Here is a 19,023-nt window from a genome sequence, read left to right as displayed (position 1 = left end):
CCCTCATCGTAATATACAGAGAAATGCCAATAGTCTGCTCATGAGCTCCGCTGTGTGGCCAATTTCAGCGAATCGTGACAAACCCAGCCATGCCCCCCGTATATCCCACCCAGCCAAACCCTCTGTATATCCTGCCCAGCCATGCCCTCTGTATGACCCATCCAGCCATGCCCTCTGTATGACCCACCCAGCCATGCCCTCTGTATATGCCACCCAGACATGCCCTCTGTATGACCCACCCAGCCATGCCCTCTGTATATCCCACTGAGCCATGCCCTCTGTATATCCCACCCAGCCATGCCCTCTGTATATCCCACCCAGCCATGCCCTCTGTATATCCCACCCAGCCATGCCCTCTGTATATCCCACCCAGACATGCCCTCTGTATATCCCACTCAGCCATGCCCTCTGTATGTCCCACCCAGCCATTCCCTCTGGATATTCCACACAACCATCCCCTCTGCATAAACCATCCAGCTATGCCCTCGATATATCCCCCACCCAGCCATGCCCTCTGTATATGCCACCCAGACATGCCCTCTGTATGACCCACCTAGCCATGCCCTCTGTGTATCCCCACCCAGCCATTGCCGACATTGGGACTATCACAAGTCTTGCATTTCGCTTCACCACGAAGCCAAGGGCAACCCACGATGAGAGACCGTCTCACGCGACAACGGACACTGCAGCGGTATCGCAGCCCCCCCCCGCCCCGTACGTTGGAGGTTTTGTGCTTACTCGACATTTCTTGCGTTGGCGACGAAGAGCGAGTTGATGCACCGGAGCCATATCCCGACTCGGCAGCCTGGAGCTGGTGCTCTGCAAGGCAAGAGTGTCTCATCATCGTCATTGGAACCTCATTTGCCAGTAAAAAATATGATAATTGTTTTTTTACCCTTCTATCCGGCAACAAAACTGATACCTTTTTTACGAGGAGTCATGTTTGCATAGACCACAATACCTGCAGTCGGAATGCAAACAAAAAACATAACTCTGATAATGTATGCACTGTCCTTGAAGTTGATTGGTCCACACCCGAGACAGCTTTCCTTAGAGCCTAGTCTCACATGGGTTGGACCAGATGACGCCAAAAGGCGCACAACTCAAAGACAATGCACCATCAGAGTATGAGAGCTCGGGGTAAGCATTTACACCATTGGAACCTCATTTGCCAGTAAAAAATATAATTGTTTTTTAACCCTTCTATCTGGCAACAAAACTGACACCTTTTTTACAAGGAGTCATGTTTACATAGACCACAATACTTGCAGTCATAATGCAAACAAAAAACATAACTCTGACAATGTATGCATCATCGTCGAGAGACGCTTTCTCACACCCGCCAGCCCACACGGCTTACCCCGTAGTATTCTTGTGCAGGGAAACTGAGTTTTCAGGTCCATACGGCGTTACAGCCGTTTCAATACGGGGACAAACGCATATTTTTGGTCTACGTGTTTGTGTTTTTCCCTTGTGATGGGACTTTGTAGGATTAACGTTGAGATTTATAAAGGCACGGGGTGACCAATAAGGTCTGAATTGGTCTGTGATAAAGTAGGGTACTGATAAGGGGTTACAGGTTTGCCTTCTGATTTTGCCGCATCGTCAAAAGTGGAACGTACCGACGATTTGTCAGGGCGCGTCATCGTCAGGATTCATATTCTTGGTTCTTTCGGTAAAGTCACGTAGAAGGGAAATAATACAATAATATTTTATATAAATAATACAATAATATTTTATTATTTCCCTTCTACGTGACTTTACCGAAAGAACCAAGAAGATGAATCCCTGCAGTCACGAAAGCTTTAAATCGAAACCAAGAATATTATTTAAAATTTCGATTTAAAGCTTTCGTGACTGCAGGGATTCATATTATTGGTTCTTTCGGTAAAGTCACGTAGAAGGGAAATAAAAATGTTATTTTATTATTTCCCTTCTACGCGACCAACAATATTATTTTATTATTTAATATTATTTTATTATTTTATTATTTCCCTTCTACGTGACTATACCGAAAGAACCAAGAATATGAATCCCTGCAGTCACGAAAGCTTTAAATCAAAATTTTAAATCGTCAAGAATGTTATTTGTTCATGACTTGATGGAGGGAGGACCCAGTGAGATTTTAGAAAAATTTCAACGTACATAGATACATGTATGTTGAACTTCTTTTGCACCGTATATAGCAAACCTGTGCTAATCAGAGGTGATGAAAAAGGATACTGGCAAACAAGGCTCCCAGGGATATCAACTGCTCAACTCGAGGTATTCATACTATAATATCTGCATTGCCTTGGCGCTGTTCGACTGTCTGCGTTGTTCTCCGGTCCAACACCGGTGGTCGAGAGATGAGGCCATAACGGAGGCTGCGTCTCTGGTGTAGGCCAATCAGTTTCAAAAGGCAATGCGCGCGTTGTTATAAAAAAAACACGTTTGTTTAACACGTAGTTTTTTTGCGACCAATATTATCCGGGAGAAATCTTGATTTGAAGCTTTCGTGACTGCAGGAATTCACCCTTGGGTCTTTCGGTAAAGTCACGTAGATAAAAAAAAATAATAGATCGCGATGTTTCGATCGCAACACAAGCAATCCGTCTTCAGGTGAAGATGTCTCGACTTGACCTAAAGACCCAAGAGTATGAGTACGCACTATCAAAGTGTTTTTGTTGTTGGGTTAGATCACGTAAATATAAACGTGTCGTTATAACCACCGCCACCACCCGACACAGCCAATGAGTAAAGTTTGTCACGTAAAAAATCATGCCAATTCTCCAACACACCGGTGTGCTGTACTAGTGTAGAGGAGTAAAATGGGGACGTGACGTCACGTGTGCCGTCCAGTGCGATGACGTCACGGAACGTGACGTCACGGAACGTGACGTCATGCGCGCGCTGGGCGGCTCGATGACGTCATGTCTCGTGGAGTACTTAAGGGAGACCGCGTGATGATAGCGGGGTCACTGTGGGAACGGGTAGAGTGAGCAGGGTGAAGAGGGAACCAGGGGTAGAGACGGATCTAGTAGCGAGTCTGGGGAGAAGCCGGTGGTAGCCGATAGAGCAAAGGTCGCAAACGGGTACCCGATACCCGTACCCTACCCGATACCCGGCTACCCGTCTCGGGCCGGGTACGGGTAGCCGTTTGCGACCCTGGTGCGGCCGGGTACGGGTAGGCCGTGAGTCACTGGTGAGTAGCCGTTTGTCACTCATTTCTGGTAGGGTACGGGTACAGGTAGGGAACGGCTACCCGTACCAGGCCGGGTACAGGTAGGGAACGGCTACCCGTACCAGGCCGGGTACGGGTACCCATTTGCAACCCTGGTGCGGCCGGGTACGGGTAAGGAATCAAAACCCGTTTGCGACCTCTGCGATAGAGGTGCTCTCCCTCCGGTCGGTGGAGTCGGCAGAGTCCACGATCCGACACGAAAGAGAGAGAGACCGGAGCTAGCCGGGCAGGAACCAGGACTCAGAGTAGGACCCCTAACCCCTGGGAGTTGTGTACCCTTGTGTGTATTTGTGAAGTTTCGATTTAAAGCTTTCGTGACTGCAGGGATTCATCTTCTTGGTTCTTTCGGTAAAGTCACGTAGAAGGGAAGTAATAAAATAATAAAAAAAAACATAATAAAATAATTCTCACGACGTTTCGGCCACAACGCAAGCAGCCGTCCTCAGGTGAAGACCAGGTCTGTCGGGGAGACAGCGTCTGAAGTTGACGCTGTCTCCCCGACATACCTGAAGTTGACGCAGTCTCCCCGACAGACCTGGTCTTCACCTGAGGACGGCTGCTTGCGTTGTGGCTGAAACGTCGTGAGAATTATTTTATTATGTTTTGTTTTTATTATGTGTATTTGTGAAGTCTTTAATAAACTCTTGGCGGAAGCCCATAACTTACCTTCTTCTCAGAGTGCGTCCGTGGGAGCTTCTCTACACTAGTCATTAATTGGCATGTTTTGTTTACATGACAAACCTTACTAATTGGCTGTGTCGGCGGGTTTAACGACACGTTTATATTTACGCGATCCAACCCAGAAAACCTGTATGATGGAAAGCATGTTCGTTTGCACGTTTTACCATAAGCATGATGTGTGTTTGATGCAGACTTGATGATTCTAGATTTGAAGCTTTCGTGACTGCAAGGATTCACTTGATACAGCAAATCTGGCTGTGACGGTCCCACCTGATGACGGAGACTTGTGTTGCCTCCGAAACGTCGCGATTTTTATTATTTTATTTTTATAAATTTTAATTTCATTTTTTACCTACGTGACTTTACCGAAAAAACTAAGAGTACAGACTTGACGACTTGCAATCGGTGTCAATTTGGCGTACGAACAACATCATCATCATCGATAAACAATGAGGGCTCGGACTGACGTTACAAATTCCAACACTTACGCTGAGACGTTTTCTTGGACCGAGCTCCAAAATCCATCCAAGGCCCATGCCGATGGTGAGAGAAGTCAACCGGCAGGGCATCCCTGGCAACGTGGTAGACCATGGGGGCTTGAAAAGATAACAAATATGCACAGGTGGGGGAGAGGGGTGGGAGAGAGGGTGATTAATACTGGTAGGAACGAAGTGGACCAGACCACCAATAGATTAATGTGTCCGTCCGTCCGTCCGACTGTCCGTCAAGATGGCCGCCCGCTCCCCCTGCGATCCGTGAACTAAATGAACTAAACAAGATGGCCGTCGCATCCGGCGCAGCCAATGACATCGCCTGCTGCAATCTCTGTGGGCGCGCGAGTCAGTGGGGAGGGGGGTGTGGACGTCATCGCTCACCCCCCATGCACAAATCATTTTCTTTTTAACTCCTCTATACCCGGTCGATATCCCTGTACCGGTATTAGTATTATTCCTACCAGCCCACCCCGCAGGGTCCTGTTAACACTGGTCATCAAAAAAAAAATTCTGGCCTGGACTTTTGCAGCTGTTTTAGACTAATTTCAGGGTGCCGATTCCAAATCTGATCTCAGATTTGCTCTATCAAATCTCATTTTTATGCTATCGGCATACCCCATTTTCATTGATTTTACCCGAAATTAACTCTGTCACTTATGATTGCAAGTTGTTGCGAGTCAGTGACTGCTTTAGTGTTAAAATATGGTGCTGTATTTTTAGGATAGTGTGTTTATAATATCATTTTATGTAGATATCCACATTTATTTAATATTTTTCTTCTGCAATTTTATTGAAAATGCAATATTTGATATCTCAAAAACCTGATGTGACAGACAAAAACTGATGCCATATTTGGAATCAGCACCCCAAAATTACCTTAAAACCTTGTGCCAGAAAAAGTGTGTTGACCAGTGTAATCTGTGTCACGTAAAGGATACGGATTTGGATGTACAGGCAACTTGCTTCTATCGGCTCGGCAACTCAAAAAAGCCATACGTCACAACTATGCCATGATAATTGTTTTTTTACCCTTCAATCTGGCAACAAAACTGACACCTTTTTTACAAGGAGTCATGTTTGCATAGACCACAATACCGGCAGCCAGAATGCAAACAAAAACACAACTCTGATAATGTATGCACTGTCCTTGAAGTTGATTGGTCCACACCCGAGACAGCTTTCCTTAGAGCCTAGTCTCACATGGGTTGGACCAGATGACGCCAAAAGGCGCACAACTCAAAGACAATGCACCATCAGAGTATGAGAGCTCGGGGTAAGCATTTACACCATGCTATGCTGCAGTGGAGCCACAACCCAACCACGCCACGCCCCCCACCACCAACCCCCGCCGACGGCAGCTATCCCTGTGTGGCACAAGGTGGAACGCAGCACTGACCTGCATGTCGGGAAAGACGGCGGCAAAGTTTCTCGTTGCTGGATTAAAAAATGTACGTGATGTGAATTGATCGCCTTTGAAAAATTTGGGCCATGACGGAAAAAAATCCACGCGACCACGGGGAGAGAGACGTGAAAACCCCAATTGCACAGCAGGCGACAGGGGCGGAAGCTCGAACACACGGCCTCCTGCATACCAGGCGAGGCAGTTAACATCTCCTAGCCAGCTATGCGACCCATGGCGACTCATCATTTACCATTCATCAGAGGTCGCAAACGGGTTTTCATTCCTTACCCATACCCGGCCGCACCAGGGTCGCAAACGGGTACCCGATACCCGTACCCGGCCGGGTATGGGTACCCGTACGCTACCCGTACCCTACCCGAAATGAGTGACAAACGGTGCACTCACCAGTGACTCACGGCATACCCGTACCTGGCCGCACCAGGGTCGCAAACGGGTACCCGTACCCGGCCACGGGTAGCCGGGTATCGGGTAGGGTACAGGTATCGGGTACCCGATTGCGACCTCTGCCATTCATACCACGCGCCCACCCACCACCCAACGAGGGTCTAACCCCAGCTCACCATGAGGATGGGGCCGTGGCACGGGACGGGCCTGCATGGCCTCAGCGATGGGCGACCGGGGCGAGGTGTCGACGGCCACGAACACGGTGTAGCGCGACACGACGCCCGCCTGCAGGCTCACTGCCACGGACCTCTGCCTCGCGTCGTCGCTGGGACCGGCGGCGCTGGGATCGTCACCCAAGTCCCCGACGAGGTGGCGGATGAGCGCCTTGGCCAGCAGCCGGTGCAGCACGAGCCTGCCGATGAGAAGGGCGCCACACACACCGCCGACGGCCCCACCTCAGATTAGTGGCGAGGTTGGCTACGTCCGGTGCGGGTCCCTAATAGCAACACAACTAAAGTTTTTGTTCGCATCGGGTCATCGTTACGAGCGCTAACGTGACCCCCGCTTACAGACCGACCATTCGGACAGAGCGAGTGGATAAACACTTTCAACCTTGGTTGGTTTGAGAATGTTGAGAATGACCGAGTTTGTCAACAGAGACAAGGAAGTGGCCGGAGCTTGCGGAACACGTGAATGTGTGCGTGCGAGGAGGGGAGCGGCGGTGTAGCGGTCAGCGCGCTGCGCGACAAACCCGGCGACCAGAGTTCGATTCCCGCTCACGTCCACCAACAGCAGTGACGATTAACTCAATCGGTCCTGAAGCCTCCCCTAGGTCGACTGGACCTCAGATGAGCACCTGGCGTGGTGGTGTGGAAACGTCGCCACTGGGGAGGCAAAGGTGGCCTTCGTAGGTGCCGCTCGCAAACAACAGTGTTGGGTCTATGGTGCAGTGTTGGGTCTACGGGCAGTGTTGAGTCTATGGGCAGTGTTGAGTCTATGGGCAGTGTTGAGTCTATGGTGCAGTGTTGAGTCTATGGGCAGTGTTGTGTCTATGGGCAGTGTTGAGTCGATGGTGCAGTGTTGAGTCTATGGGCAGTGTTGAGTCTATGGGCAGTATTGAGTATATGGGCAGTGTTGAGTCGATGGTGCAGTGTTGGGTCTATGGGCAGTGTTGAGTCTATGGGCAGTATTGAGTATATGGGCAGTGTTGTGTCTATGGGCAGTGTTGAGTCGATGGTGCAGTGTTGAGTCTATGGGCAGTGTTGAGTCTATGGGCAGTATTGAGTTTATGGGCAGTGTTGAGTCTATGGGCAGTGTTGAGTCTATGGGCAGTGTTGTATCTATGGTGTAGTGTTGAGTCTATGGTGCAGTGTTGAGTCTATAGGCAGTGTTGAGTCTATGGGCAGTGTTGGGTCTATGGGCAGTGTTGAGTCTATGGGCAGTGTTGAGTCTATGGGCAGTGTTGAGTCTATGGGCAGTGTTGAGTCTATGGGCAGTGTTGAGTCTATGGGCAGTGTTGAGTCTATGGGCAGTGTTGAGTCTATGGGCAGTGCTGAGTCTATGGGCAGTGTTGGGACTATGGGCAGTGTTGAGTCTATGGGCAGTGTTGGGACTATGGGCAGTGTTGGGTCTATGGGCAGTGCTGAGTCTATGGGCAGTGTTGGGACTATGGGCAGTGTTGAGTCTACGGGCAGTGTTGGGTCTATGGGCAGTGCTGAGTCTATGGTGCAGTGTTGGGTCTATGGGCAGTGTTGAGTCTACGGGCAGTGTTGGGTCTATGGGCAGTGCTGAGTCTATGGTGCAGTGTTGGGTCTATGGGCAGTGTTGAGTCTATGGGCAGTGTTGGGACTATGGGCAGTGTTGGGTCTACGGGCAGTGTTGGGACTATGGGCAGTGTTGAGTCTATGGGCAGTGTTGGGACTATGGGCAGTGTTGGGTCTACGGGCAGTGTTGGGACTATGGGCCCTTGCCTCAACAGTCTGTTAAGGCTACACAGAGAGGGGGGGGGGGGGGCAGGGAACTTTATTGTGATTGTCGTTGTGTGTCCGTCGTACCGAGCATTGTGGTCAGCAGGCTTGCTGGTGAACACGATGCGATTCTCAACCGGCTTGCCGCACAGCGAGTACTTGAGCACAGCTGTGCCCTGCCACGGATCCGCTGGGAGCTGCACGACAAGACAGATGTGTCCACGGGGTAAGGCGATCGTCACGTGACCCAGGCAGTGGTGTTGTCTTATTCCGCCGCAGCTTGCTGTTACACCGTCACGTGGCGGGTACGCCATCGTACAACGTGGCGTATAAATAACAGCATTGGTGAAGAGAGACAGAAGAAAGACAAAGATCCCCCCCCGTGTAGCCTTAACAGACTGTTGGGGCAAGTGCTGTTAAGCGAGCAGCTATGAAGGCCAGCACGGTACGCATGCAGGTGGGTGGCCAGCACCACACCTTTGAGAGACACACACACACATACATACAAATACACCTGAAACATGAATATTAACTGCGCTGGAATATCCGTTGTATGCATGTGTAGTGACACAGAATCGGTCACGTAGCAGCATAGCGCTGGCTGCTGGCAGGAAAGGGGATCTGCAGCTTACAGCGGCCCTGGCTGACAGCAGGTCACGTGATAGACCAGAGAGGGATTTAGGGAAAGGGTCACGGAAGGGTCACATCGAGAACCCACTAGCAGGTTCCAGAAGGGGGCGTGGCCAGGGGCGGAGCCAGGCTAGTAGGTTCCAGAAGGGGGGCGTGGCCAGAGGCGGAGCCAGGCCATGCTGGCGGTATAAAAGGGGCCCCGGGAGGGGAGCTCGGGGCTGTCGTGTGGAGCGGGATCCCCGTTGTGCTGCTGCTGGAGTTTTCGCCGTCGTCTCCGTCTTCGCCATCTCGGCGATGCCAGTCAGGCGGTCTGCCGGCTGTGCTGACTGGGAACCGTGGTTGCTAAGTGTTTACTGTCAGGCCGTGTTACTAAACAGAGTGCCTCCTACTCTTTGTGTCTTAGAGTCAGTCATATGTATGAATGTTGAACTTCTATCGCACCGTACGTAGCCAACCGTGCTAAACCGGAGGTGCCGCGTGGAAAGGACAACAAACTAAATACAAAAAGCAGTTGTAAAGAAATGAGTTTTCAATCCGGATTTCAAGGTGCATAACTCCAGTGGCTTCCTAACACCAGAAGAAAGAGCGTTCCAGACGGACGCAGAAGCGAACCTTAACGCGCGCGACGCGGTCTCCGTCTTTGTTCGATGGCCAGCCAAAAGCCGCTGCGAGGATGACCGGAATTCGGGTGATAGCTAATGTTCCTTGAGTGGAGGGGATGTGAGATGTGAGAAAGCCATGGGCAGGTGCAATAAAACTGAATAGCAGAGTTCTAGATTTGAAGCTTTCGTGACTGCAAGGATTCATACTCTCAGTTCTTTCGGTAAAGTCACCATGTAGGTAAAAAATGAAATTAATAAAAATAAAATAATAAAATCACGACGTTTCGGAGGCAGCACAAGTCTCCGTCATCAGGTGGGACTGTCACAGCCAGATTTGCTGCATCAAATGAGGCAGGGATTCAAGATGCAAGCTCTTAAATACATCTTAAATTGCATCTTGAATCCCTGCCTCATTTGATGCAGCAAATCTGGCTGTGACGGTCCCACCTGATGACGGAGACTTGTGTTGCCTCCGAAACGTCGTGATTTTATTATTTTATTTTTATTAATTTTAATTTAATTTTTTTACCTACGTGACTTTACCGAAAGAACCTAAGAGTATGAATAGCAGAGATCAGACATTACCTTTCCCTCTGTGGTAACTGCTGGCTAAGGAACATTGTACTCTCTAACAACACTTCCGCGTCTTCCTAGGGGGGTGCCACGATGGTGAGATGGTAACTACCTCATCTCGTATGCAGGAGGTCGTGGGTTCAATACCGACCCAGACTCCTCTATATTTGGAGTGTGCGTATAATCTCTCTGCCCGTGGTCGCGTTAATTTTTCTCCGGGTCCTCCGGTTTTTCCCCTCCACATTTAGAGTCGACACGAGTTTAGAGTATTTGGCTGCTATAGATTTCCACGTGAAAAGCCACTTCGTTGAGCTATCATTTGTGCTAGCCAGGTCGCTTCTGAAAAAGGTTACGTAGTTCAGTGGGTCTGACCTGCTAAAATAAATTAAATTAGTTTAATAGTTTAGTTGCAAAGCCTGGGCAGGCGCAATAAAACGGAAGAGCAGAAATTAGTCATTATCTCTCCCTCTGTGGTAACTACTGGCTAAAGAACAGGTCGCTTGTGAAAAACATTGTTACGTAGCTTAGCAGGCCTTACCTGGTGAAATAAAAACATAGTTTAATGGTTTCGTTTCAGTCTCCCCATCTCTTCAACGCTGTGATTAATTTCGAGACAAAAAAAAAAAAAAATTTTCGATTTAAAGCTTTCGTGACTGCAGGGACTCATCTTCTTGGTTCTTTCGGTAAAGTCACGTAGAATGGAAATAATAAAATAATAAAAATAAAACATAATAAAATCATTCTCACGATGTTTCGGCCACAACGCAAGCAGCCGTCCTCAGGTGGAGAACAGGTCTGCCGACTCTGTCTTCTCGACAGACCTGTTCTCCACCTGATGACGGCTGCTTTCGTTGTGGCCGAAACGTCGTGAGAATTATTTTATTATGTTTTATTTTAATTATTTTATTATTTCCATTCTACGCGACTTTACCGAAAGAACCAAGAAGAAAAAAAATCATGACAGACGTTCGCAAAACGCCCTGAGAACGATTGTTCAAGGTCGCTTTATAAATTTGAATTATTTTTATTAGAACCGCCCTGGACGCACGCACGCACGCACGAGTCTCACCGTCCCTGTGAACTGCGCGTAGACAATCGTCTTCTCTCCTATGAAGATGCTTTCGGGAAGCTGGGGCACCACGGTGGCGACGATGCCGGGCGGAAGAGTCCATTCCAGCTGGGGGTTGTTCAGCGATGGCTGCATTGCGCACTTGAGCATCCTCAGCACCTGCGGCGGACCGAGGAAGAAACCATTTGTAACCGGGGCGTAATGTACTAATAGGGTTTTTCCCCTTTTTTCTGGCAACAAAACTGACACCTTTTGCAAGGAATCATGCTTACATTAACCACAATACTTGCAGTCAAATGCAAACAAAAAACAATACTCTGATAATTTATGCATTGTCTTTGAAACTGATTGGTCCACACCAGAGACAGCTTTCTTTGGAGCCTAGTCTCATATGGCGTTCGACCAGATGACGCCAAAAGGCGCACTGGAGGTCTCATGATGACGTGGCGTAATGGCTTAGAGTTACTTACGTTATAATTAATTGCCGAGAATTGCTTGCTTGCACGTACAGCAGAACCACTCTTGACGACGGTGATTGGTTCCACGAAACCGGTCGTCAAGTGATTTGGTCGTTAAGCGAGCATAGGAAATACATTTGTGATGTGAGGGTATATCCGGGTGGTTGACTGATCACACCTCGTTACGATGATTGGCTCTACCGGTCCTGGCCCATAGCCAATGGGGAGAAGTCTAGGGGCGTGGCCCTGACGTAATGGGAAGGTGACATCTGTAAGTAGAGGATTGGTTCTGCTGGCTTTAGCCACAGCCAATGGGGGGACGAGTCAGGGGCGCGGTCCTGGGAACGTACGATGGAGTCTGGAAGATTCCATGGAGGTTAACCAGGACTGGTGGAAAGGTACCACGTGACCCGGGCATTAAAAGGGGTGGAGACGGTCAGATCTGGAACGAACGGAGGGTGAGGCCACGCTGGAGTGGGGGTCCAGGCCTGCCACGTGGCAGCAAGAGTCTCTCGCTCCCGCTCACGCTGTCTGTTAGCAGCGTGAAGGAGTAAGACAGGAGTGGAATTTATATGAAAATAAAGACCCGGATTATATAAGTCACTTCCACAACCTTTTTTTACACATGTTAGATGTTTAATTCGTTCCGATAGCATCGAAAGTTACCCTTTTTAACCTAAAAACATACTTTATAATATTTAAACATTGGATATTAATACATTAAAGATACTAACAACATTAAAACACATGGTATTAAAATAAACATGGTTAATCAATGCCTTAATTACTACTTACTATACCTACAATAGCCGGTCATTAACAGGGGAATGGTCTTGATTTAAAGCTTTTGTGACTGCAGGGATTCATATTCTTGGTTCTTTCGGTAAAGCCACGTAGAAGGGAAATAATAAAATAAATAAATAACAATAAAATTCTCACGACGTTTCGACTGCGACACAAGCAATCATAAGAAAATTTCAAATTTTCTTGCTGTGGATTTCACACCTGATGATGATTGCTTGTGTTGCAGTCGAAACGTCGTGAGAATTTTATTGTTGTATATTTTTATTATTTTATTATTTCCCTTCTACGTGGCTTTACCGAAAGAACCAAGAATAGGGGAATGGTCGGTAAGCGAACACATTGGGCTCTATAGAGGCGCTACACTACTATACACTATATACTACACATTGGGTTCTATTGAGGCCCGTCATTAAGCAATTAGTTGTTAACGGGTGGTCGTTAAGACGGGTTCTACTGTATGTTGAAGCTCAACGTACATACACTCACACAGAGACCCATAGACTCACACAGAGACCCACAGACTCACACAGAGACCCACAGACTCACACAGAGACCCACAGACTCACACAGAGACCCACAGACTCACACAGAGACCCACAGACTCACACAGAGACCCACAGACTCACACAGAGACCCATACACTCACACAGAGACCCACAGACTCACACAGAGACCCACAGACTCACAGAGACCCACAGACTCACAGAGACACAGACTCACACAGAGACCCACAGACTCACACAGAGACCCACAGACTCACACAGAGACCCACAGACTCACACAGAGACCCACAGACTCACACAGAGACCCACAGACTCACACAGAGACCCACAGACTCACACAGAGACCCACAGACTCACACAGAGACCCACAGACTCACACAGAGACCCACAGAGACCCACAGAGACCCATAGACTCACACAGAGACCCACAGAGACCCACAGAGACCCATAGACTCACACAGACCCATAGTTTATTGTCCTTCCCCGCACCTCCGATTAGCAGGGTTGGCTACGTACGGTGCAAAAGAAGTTTAACATACGCACGCGCACGATTGCTGTGCCTCACCTTGGCCTGAAGACGGTCAGAGCTTGTGACAAACTCCGAGAGGCCCTTTCCAACGTGTGCCACCTGCTTGATGAGCTCAGTGGAGACACTCTGGCCAATCCCAAACGCAAAACACCTGCGCACAAAAATACAGCGTCGTCGTCGTCATCAGTAGCAACAACATCAATTAGCCTTCTTCTTGGTTCTTTCGGTAAAGTCACGTAGAAGGGAAATAATAAAATAATAAAAATAAAAACATAATAAAATAATTCTCAAGCAAGCACCCGTCCTCAGGTGAAGAACAGGTCTGTCGGAAAGACAGCGTCTGAAACTGTCTTTCCGACAGACCTGTTCTTCACCTGAGGACGGCTGCTTGCGTTGTGGCCGAAACGTCGTGAGAATTATTTTATTATGTTTTATTTTAATTATTATTATTTTTATGTTATTATTTCCCTTCTACGTGACTTTACCGAAAGAACCAAGAAGATGAATCCCTGCAGTCACGAAAGCTTTGAATCGAAACATCAATTACATGAAAGTCACTATTAAAAAAACATGCCCATGTTCGCATTCGTCATCATATACAACAGCGGCAGTGTCAACTACATCAACGTCACGATCGGTGACATCCACAACACTGAAACCATCAAGAACAAGCACAAAGATCTCCCGAAAAACCTTAACAGACTGTTTGGCCAAGTGCCGTTAGCGAGTAGCACCTATGAAGGCCGGCACGGCACACGAGGGGGTGGGTGGCCAACACCACGCCCGGCCGCATTTGCCTCCTTAGTGGCGACGATTACACACCTCACCAGGTACTCATTTGAGGCCGAGTCGACCTAGGGGAGGCCCAAGACCCGTTCAGACAATCGTCACCGGTGTCGACCCGTGTTTTCTCCGGTTACCAAGAGCCTTTATTTCGGACACAACACTATTATTATACTATTATTCTTAGGCCCAGACGCGTTCCTGGTAAACCCCGTCGTCATAAACCGTTTCGTCGTAGAATGGGACCCCCTATTCTCCCATCGACAGTGTAAACGGGAGAAACATCAGTTGCTATTGCGTTTTTTTTTCTCCCTTTTATCGGCCGTATTTAGCGGGGTTCAAGAGGTACAAATCCACACAATTTTTTTTTTTTATAATAACAACAGTGCACACGTCAATCGCGTCGGGAAACGAGACCGACTCTGCTCAGATGCGTTCCGGAGTCGTGTTTAATTTTGTTGTCCTTCCTTCGCACCACCGATTAGCACGGTTGCCTACGTACGGTGCGAAAGAAGTTATATGTACGTACGTACATACATGCATACAAACACACACACACACGTGTCGGGAAGACCCATCCAAAATACAATTTCTGTGTCGTAAATCGATCCATGGTGGTGGCCATTACACGTAATCGTCGTAAAACCGTAGAGACCGCCTGAAATTCATTTCGGGAACATCACATCATTGGATGACGCGCGGTCGATCACCTGTGGTCCATGGAGTGATGTTTCACCGTCTGGATAACGCCCTGCGTGTTGTCGACCATGCCGTCCGTCAGCAAGAACAGCTGCAATTGCACAAGGCAAGGGAAGCTCACGACTCGCGTTCACGGGAGCGGTGGACGAACTGCGACGTAGAGTTCACCGCCGGATGGAAAAATCTCGTTCATGAATCAAAGGTGGTGGGGGGGGGTTTGTTTGCCAGTAAAGGTAGAACGAGTGTAACCCCTGGACAATTCATAAGGAAGGTTTTTTGGGGTTAGATCACGTAAGTATAAACCCGCCACCAGCGGACACAGCCAACCTGCGAGGGTTTGTCACGGAAACAAAATGTGCCAATTAAGTTACTAGTTCGGCAAACCGGTGTGTTAAGAGAATAAACTCACAACTTTACAATTTAAGTACGAAGTTTCGCTGGTAATTACATCTAGCATCATTGGGAGATTTTTCCAGAATCGGCTGTGTGGGGTGGTGGCGGGTCAACGACACATTTATATTTCGATTTAAAGCTTTCGTGACTGCAGGGATTCATATTCTTGGTTCTTTCGGTAAAGTCACGTACCGAAATAACCAAGAATGACACATTATAATTAATAATATCGGTCGCGAAAGCCTACGTGTCAAACTAACCGCTGGACAAGTCGTTTTTTTTTAAAGCCATCCAAATAAGTTTGTGAGTGTTATGCCTGTCCTGTAAACATTTTGCGATTATAAATATTATCCTAACACCTGCAGCACCACCACCACCAAACTAGACAAAAATTATCATCTCCACGGAGAGAGAGGGAATGAAGAGCACGTGGATTACAGAACAGACGCAGGGTAATGCCACGATTCAAGCTTTTAAAATAAAAGCAGGCAGCCTTGGGGCAGGACACATCGGAAGAAGGGATGACGGGCCTATGGTTAAAAATAATGACGGAGTGACATGCGCAAGAATGGAAGACGTCACTGAATGAATTGACCATGGCCGACGATGATGATGATGATCGTGACGTTGACAAAGGGTGCAGGGCCGGGAGATATCACTAATCCGGTGGAGGCTACTGGGTCCTCAGGGATTTGGAAGTTCTCACACTTAAACTAAACAAAAATATATTTTATTTTACCAGGTAAGTTCTACTCAGCTACGTAGTTGTTTTTCAGAAGCTACCTGGCCACAAATAATAGCTCAACGTAATGGATTATCATGTGGAAATGTATCGCAGCCAAACATTCTAAACGCACGGCGATTCTAAATGTCGAGGGGGAAAAACCGAAGGACCCGGAGAAAAATCCACGCGACCACAGGGAGAGAGACATGCAAACGCCAAGTATAAAGCAGGCATCAGGGTCGGGATCGAAACCCACGACCTCCTGTATACCAGGCGAGATAATTAACATCCCGCCCGGGAAAAACCAGGACAGGTGGCAAACCCCTCACCCCCAAGCTCTCACGCGTACCTTGCGGGGGTGCTGTGGCTTGCAGGGCTGCATGCAGATGTCCACTAGAGGGCCCATGATGTTCGTGCCGCCCATGTTGGCGTCCATGCCGCACACATGCTTTAGGGCGGTGTCCATTGTCTGCTGGTCGTAGGGCATGCTCTCGCTGGGAAACGTTTGGTGCGGAAGTTTAGGTCACGCGCTCTGCGCCGTTCCGTTCACTTTCTGATAGTGTGTCGTCTTTGAGCTGTGTACGCCTTTTGGCGTCCTCTGGTCTAGCACCAATTGAGACGAGGCTCAATAGAAAGCTGTCACTGGTGTGGACCAATCAGTTTCAAGGACAATGCATATATTTTTGTTTGCAAGGGAGCGTGGTGATTTACAGCCAACGTCAGTTGAGCGTGGACAATTAGACCCCAAGCCGAAATATAACATATAAAAATGTATGTTTAAAAAGACATATTTTTTTGATAGAATATAGTATTGTCATCAGTATGACATAAGTATGTTCACCACAAATACTTGTTGTTAATGCAAATTTGATTCCTTTGAACATGTTAACACCTCCTGTTTGATTGTTAGAAAGGGTAAAACTTATTCTTATTGTTCATCACTGATTTATACCGGCCGACAGCAGCTTTGCTCTCCAACACAACCGGTTTGTTGCAGAGCAACGAATTGGCACGTTCTGTTTTCGTGACAAACCTTACTAATTGGCTATGCCGGGTGGTGGCAGATTTAATGACACATTCACATATATATTTACGCAATCTAACCCAAAAAACCTGTATTATGGATGATATTGATCGCAAAAGCCTACTATGTGCTAACCCTATACAGCCGGGTGGACAGAGGCGGTGTGGGGGAATGATTTTTAAAAGACGTGCCCCTCTTGCTTCAAACTTCCGTGCCAGGAGATCAAATCAAACCGGCGACCTCCAGATTCCTAGTCCAGCACACTGACAATCACCTTGTCCTCAATCAGGGGTGGCGAACGTCCGGCCCGCGGGCCTTATGAGGCCCACTAAATCATTTGATGTGGCCCTGCAAACGCAACCGCAGGCGGGACTCGAAATTCAATAAATCTCGGAGCAAAAACCTGGAAAAGTAGTTGCGAGTAGCAACATCATCAATACCAGCTAACATCATCACACGCCTCATCAAAGAGAAGCAGTTCCAGCCATCGCATTAGGGGCGAGTTAATTCAATGTTTGACCAAATAAAACAGGCAAATTTTTAAGTTGATAATGTTGTATGGCCCACGAATGATGTTATAAATATCCAAATGGCCCTTGGCGAAAAAAAGCTTACCTAACCCCTGTCCTAAATTATCTCCATGAAGGGGGGTGGGTGGGGGGGGGGGAGAGGTCACGGAACATACGTGTAAAGGGATCTAAATCGGCTGCCGAAGCTGTAGATGTTGAACAGGCAGCCGAGAGACAAACTCTTTAAGAGCAGAATGAGCGTTTCCTGCAAACACAACGGCAAAACACAAACTCAGCCACTCGCGTTCACATCACCTCGCACATTTGGAGTCTCGCGCCGTTCTCCGAGTGTTACACGTACGCCCAACTCCTGTCGCACCGCGCATCGCCAAACGTGCTCACGTGACTTTATCGAAAAACCTAAGAGTATGAATCCTTGCAGTCACGAAAGCTTCAAATCTGGAGTTATATTATTGGTTCTTTCGGTAAAGTCACGTAGAAGGGAAAATGATATCGGAACACAAGCAATCATCACCCACGACCTCCTGCATACCAGGCGAGGTAGTATACGCACGTGGACCTGACCATGTTGATGAGGAGTGTTCGTGGTACCTTGGCATTCATGATTGGGTTGTTGTTCATACTGCCGGAGCAGTCTATGATGAAAATGAACTCCCCATGTTCGGCGGTTGACACTTCCATCTCCTCCATTTCACCCGGGTAGAAGTTCAGCATAGCCACGGTGTCCGCCAGGAATGAGACCTCTGAAAAAGAGACAGCGGCGAAATCATGAAGCAGCGGCATCAGGAGCGGCATCAACGTCACACAAGGTCGCGCTACAGCACAACAAAGCACAGCGCGATCGCGGATGGCGGACGTTGACTGCCGTTAGTGCCACCATTCAGGCAGCGTCCCAAAGCTCCCGTAAACAGCAACGGATAAATTTCGGTTTAAAGCTTTCGTGACTGCAGGGATTCATCTTCTTGGTTCTTTCGATAAAGTCACGTAGAAGGGAAATAATAAAATAATAAAAATAAAACATTATAAAATAATTCTCACGACGTTTCAGCCACAACGCAAGCTGCCGTCCTCAGGTGAAGACCAGGCTAATGTCTTTCCAACAGAACAGGTCTGTCGGAAAGACAGCGTCATTCAGACTTTCCAACAGAACAGGTCTGTCGGAAAGACAGCGTCATTCAGACGCTGTCTTTCCGACAGACCTGTTCTTCACCTGAGGACGGCTGCTTGCGTTGTGGCCGAAACGTCGTGAGAATTATTTTATTATGTTTAATTTTTATTATTTTATTATTTCCCTTCTACGTGACTTTACCGAAAGAACCAAGAAGATGAATCCCTGCAGTCACGAAAGCTTTAAATCGAAATTTAATTATGTTATTATGTTTTATTTTAATTATTTTATTATTTCCCTTCTACGTGACTTTACCGAAAGAACCAAGAAACAACAACGGATAAACGAGAAGCACACGGCAAGACGCCGAACGGCTATCGGATTAATTTCCCGGATACGCGAAGAAAGATCTCGACAAACTC

The 19,023-nt window shown here is 47.9% G+C and overlaps 1 protein-coding gene across 4 annotated transcripts in view; it reads right to left on the bottom strand.

Annotated features, from left to right (window-relative positions):
• The window catches only part of LOC144734518 (von Willebrand factor A domain-containing protein 5A-like), a 45,825-nt gene that overhangs the window by 7,694 nt on the left and 19,108 nt on the right, over positions 1–19,023 (bottom strand). For all 4 annotated transcript variants that reach the window (XM_078616749.1, XM_078616750.1, XM_078616751.1 and 1 more), the window contains exons 7-16: positions 18,085–18,236; positions 17,649–17,737; positions 16,289–16,433; positions 14,834–14,913; positions 13,377–13,491; positions 11,047–11,205; positions 8,260–8,369; positions 6,382–6,617; positions 4,393–4,500; positions 739–819 (exon numbers count right to left, since the gene is read on the bottom strand). In XM_078616749.1, coding sequence (XP_078472875.1) covers positions 739–819; positions 4,393–4,500; positions 6,382–6,617; positions 8,260–8,369; positions 11,047–11,205; positions 13,377–13,491; positions 14,834–14,913; positions 16,289–16,433; positions 17,649–17,737; positions 18,085–18,236 — 1,275 coding nt within the window. The remainder of the gene's footprint in view (positions 1–738; positions 820–4,392; positions 4,501–6,381; positions 6,618–8,259; positions 8,370–11,046; positions 11,206–13,376; positions 13,492–14,833; positions 14,914–16,288; positions 16,434–17,648; positions 17,738–18,084; positions 18,237–19,023) is intronic.

The sequence above is a fragment of the Lampetra planeri genome, chromosome 51 (genome assembly GCF_965212315.1).
Source record: "Lampetra planeri chromosome 51, kcLamPlan1.2.h2, whole genome shotgun sequence".
Classification (NCBI taxonomy): Eukaryota; Metazoa; Chordata; class Hyperoartia; order Petromyzontiformes; family Petromyzontidae; genus Lampetra; species Lampetra planeri.
This window is presented reverse-complemented; position numbering and strand designations above follow the sequence as displayed.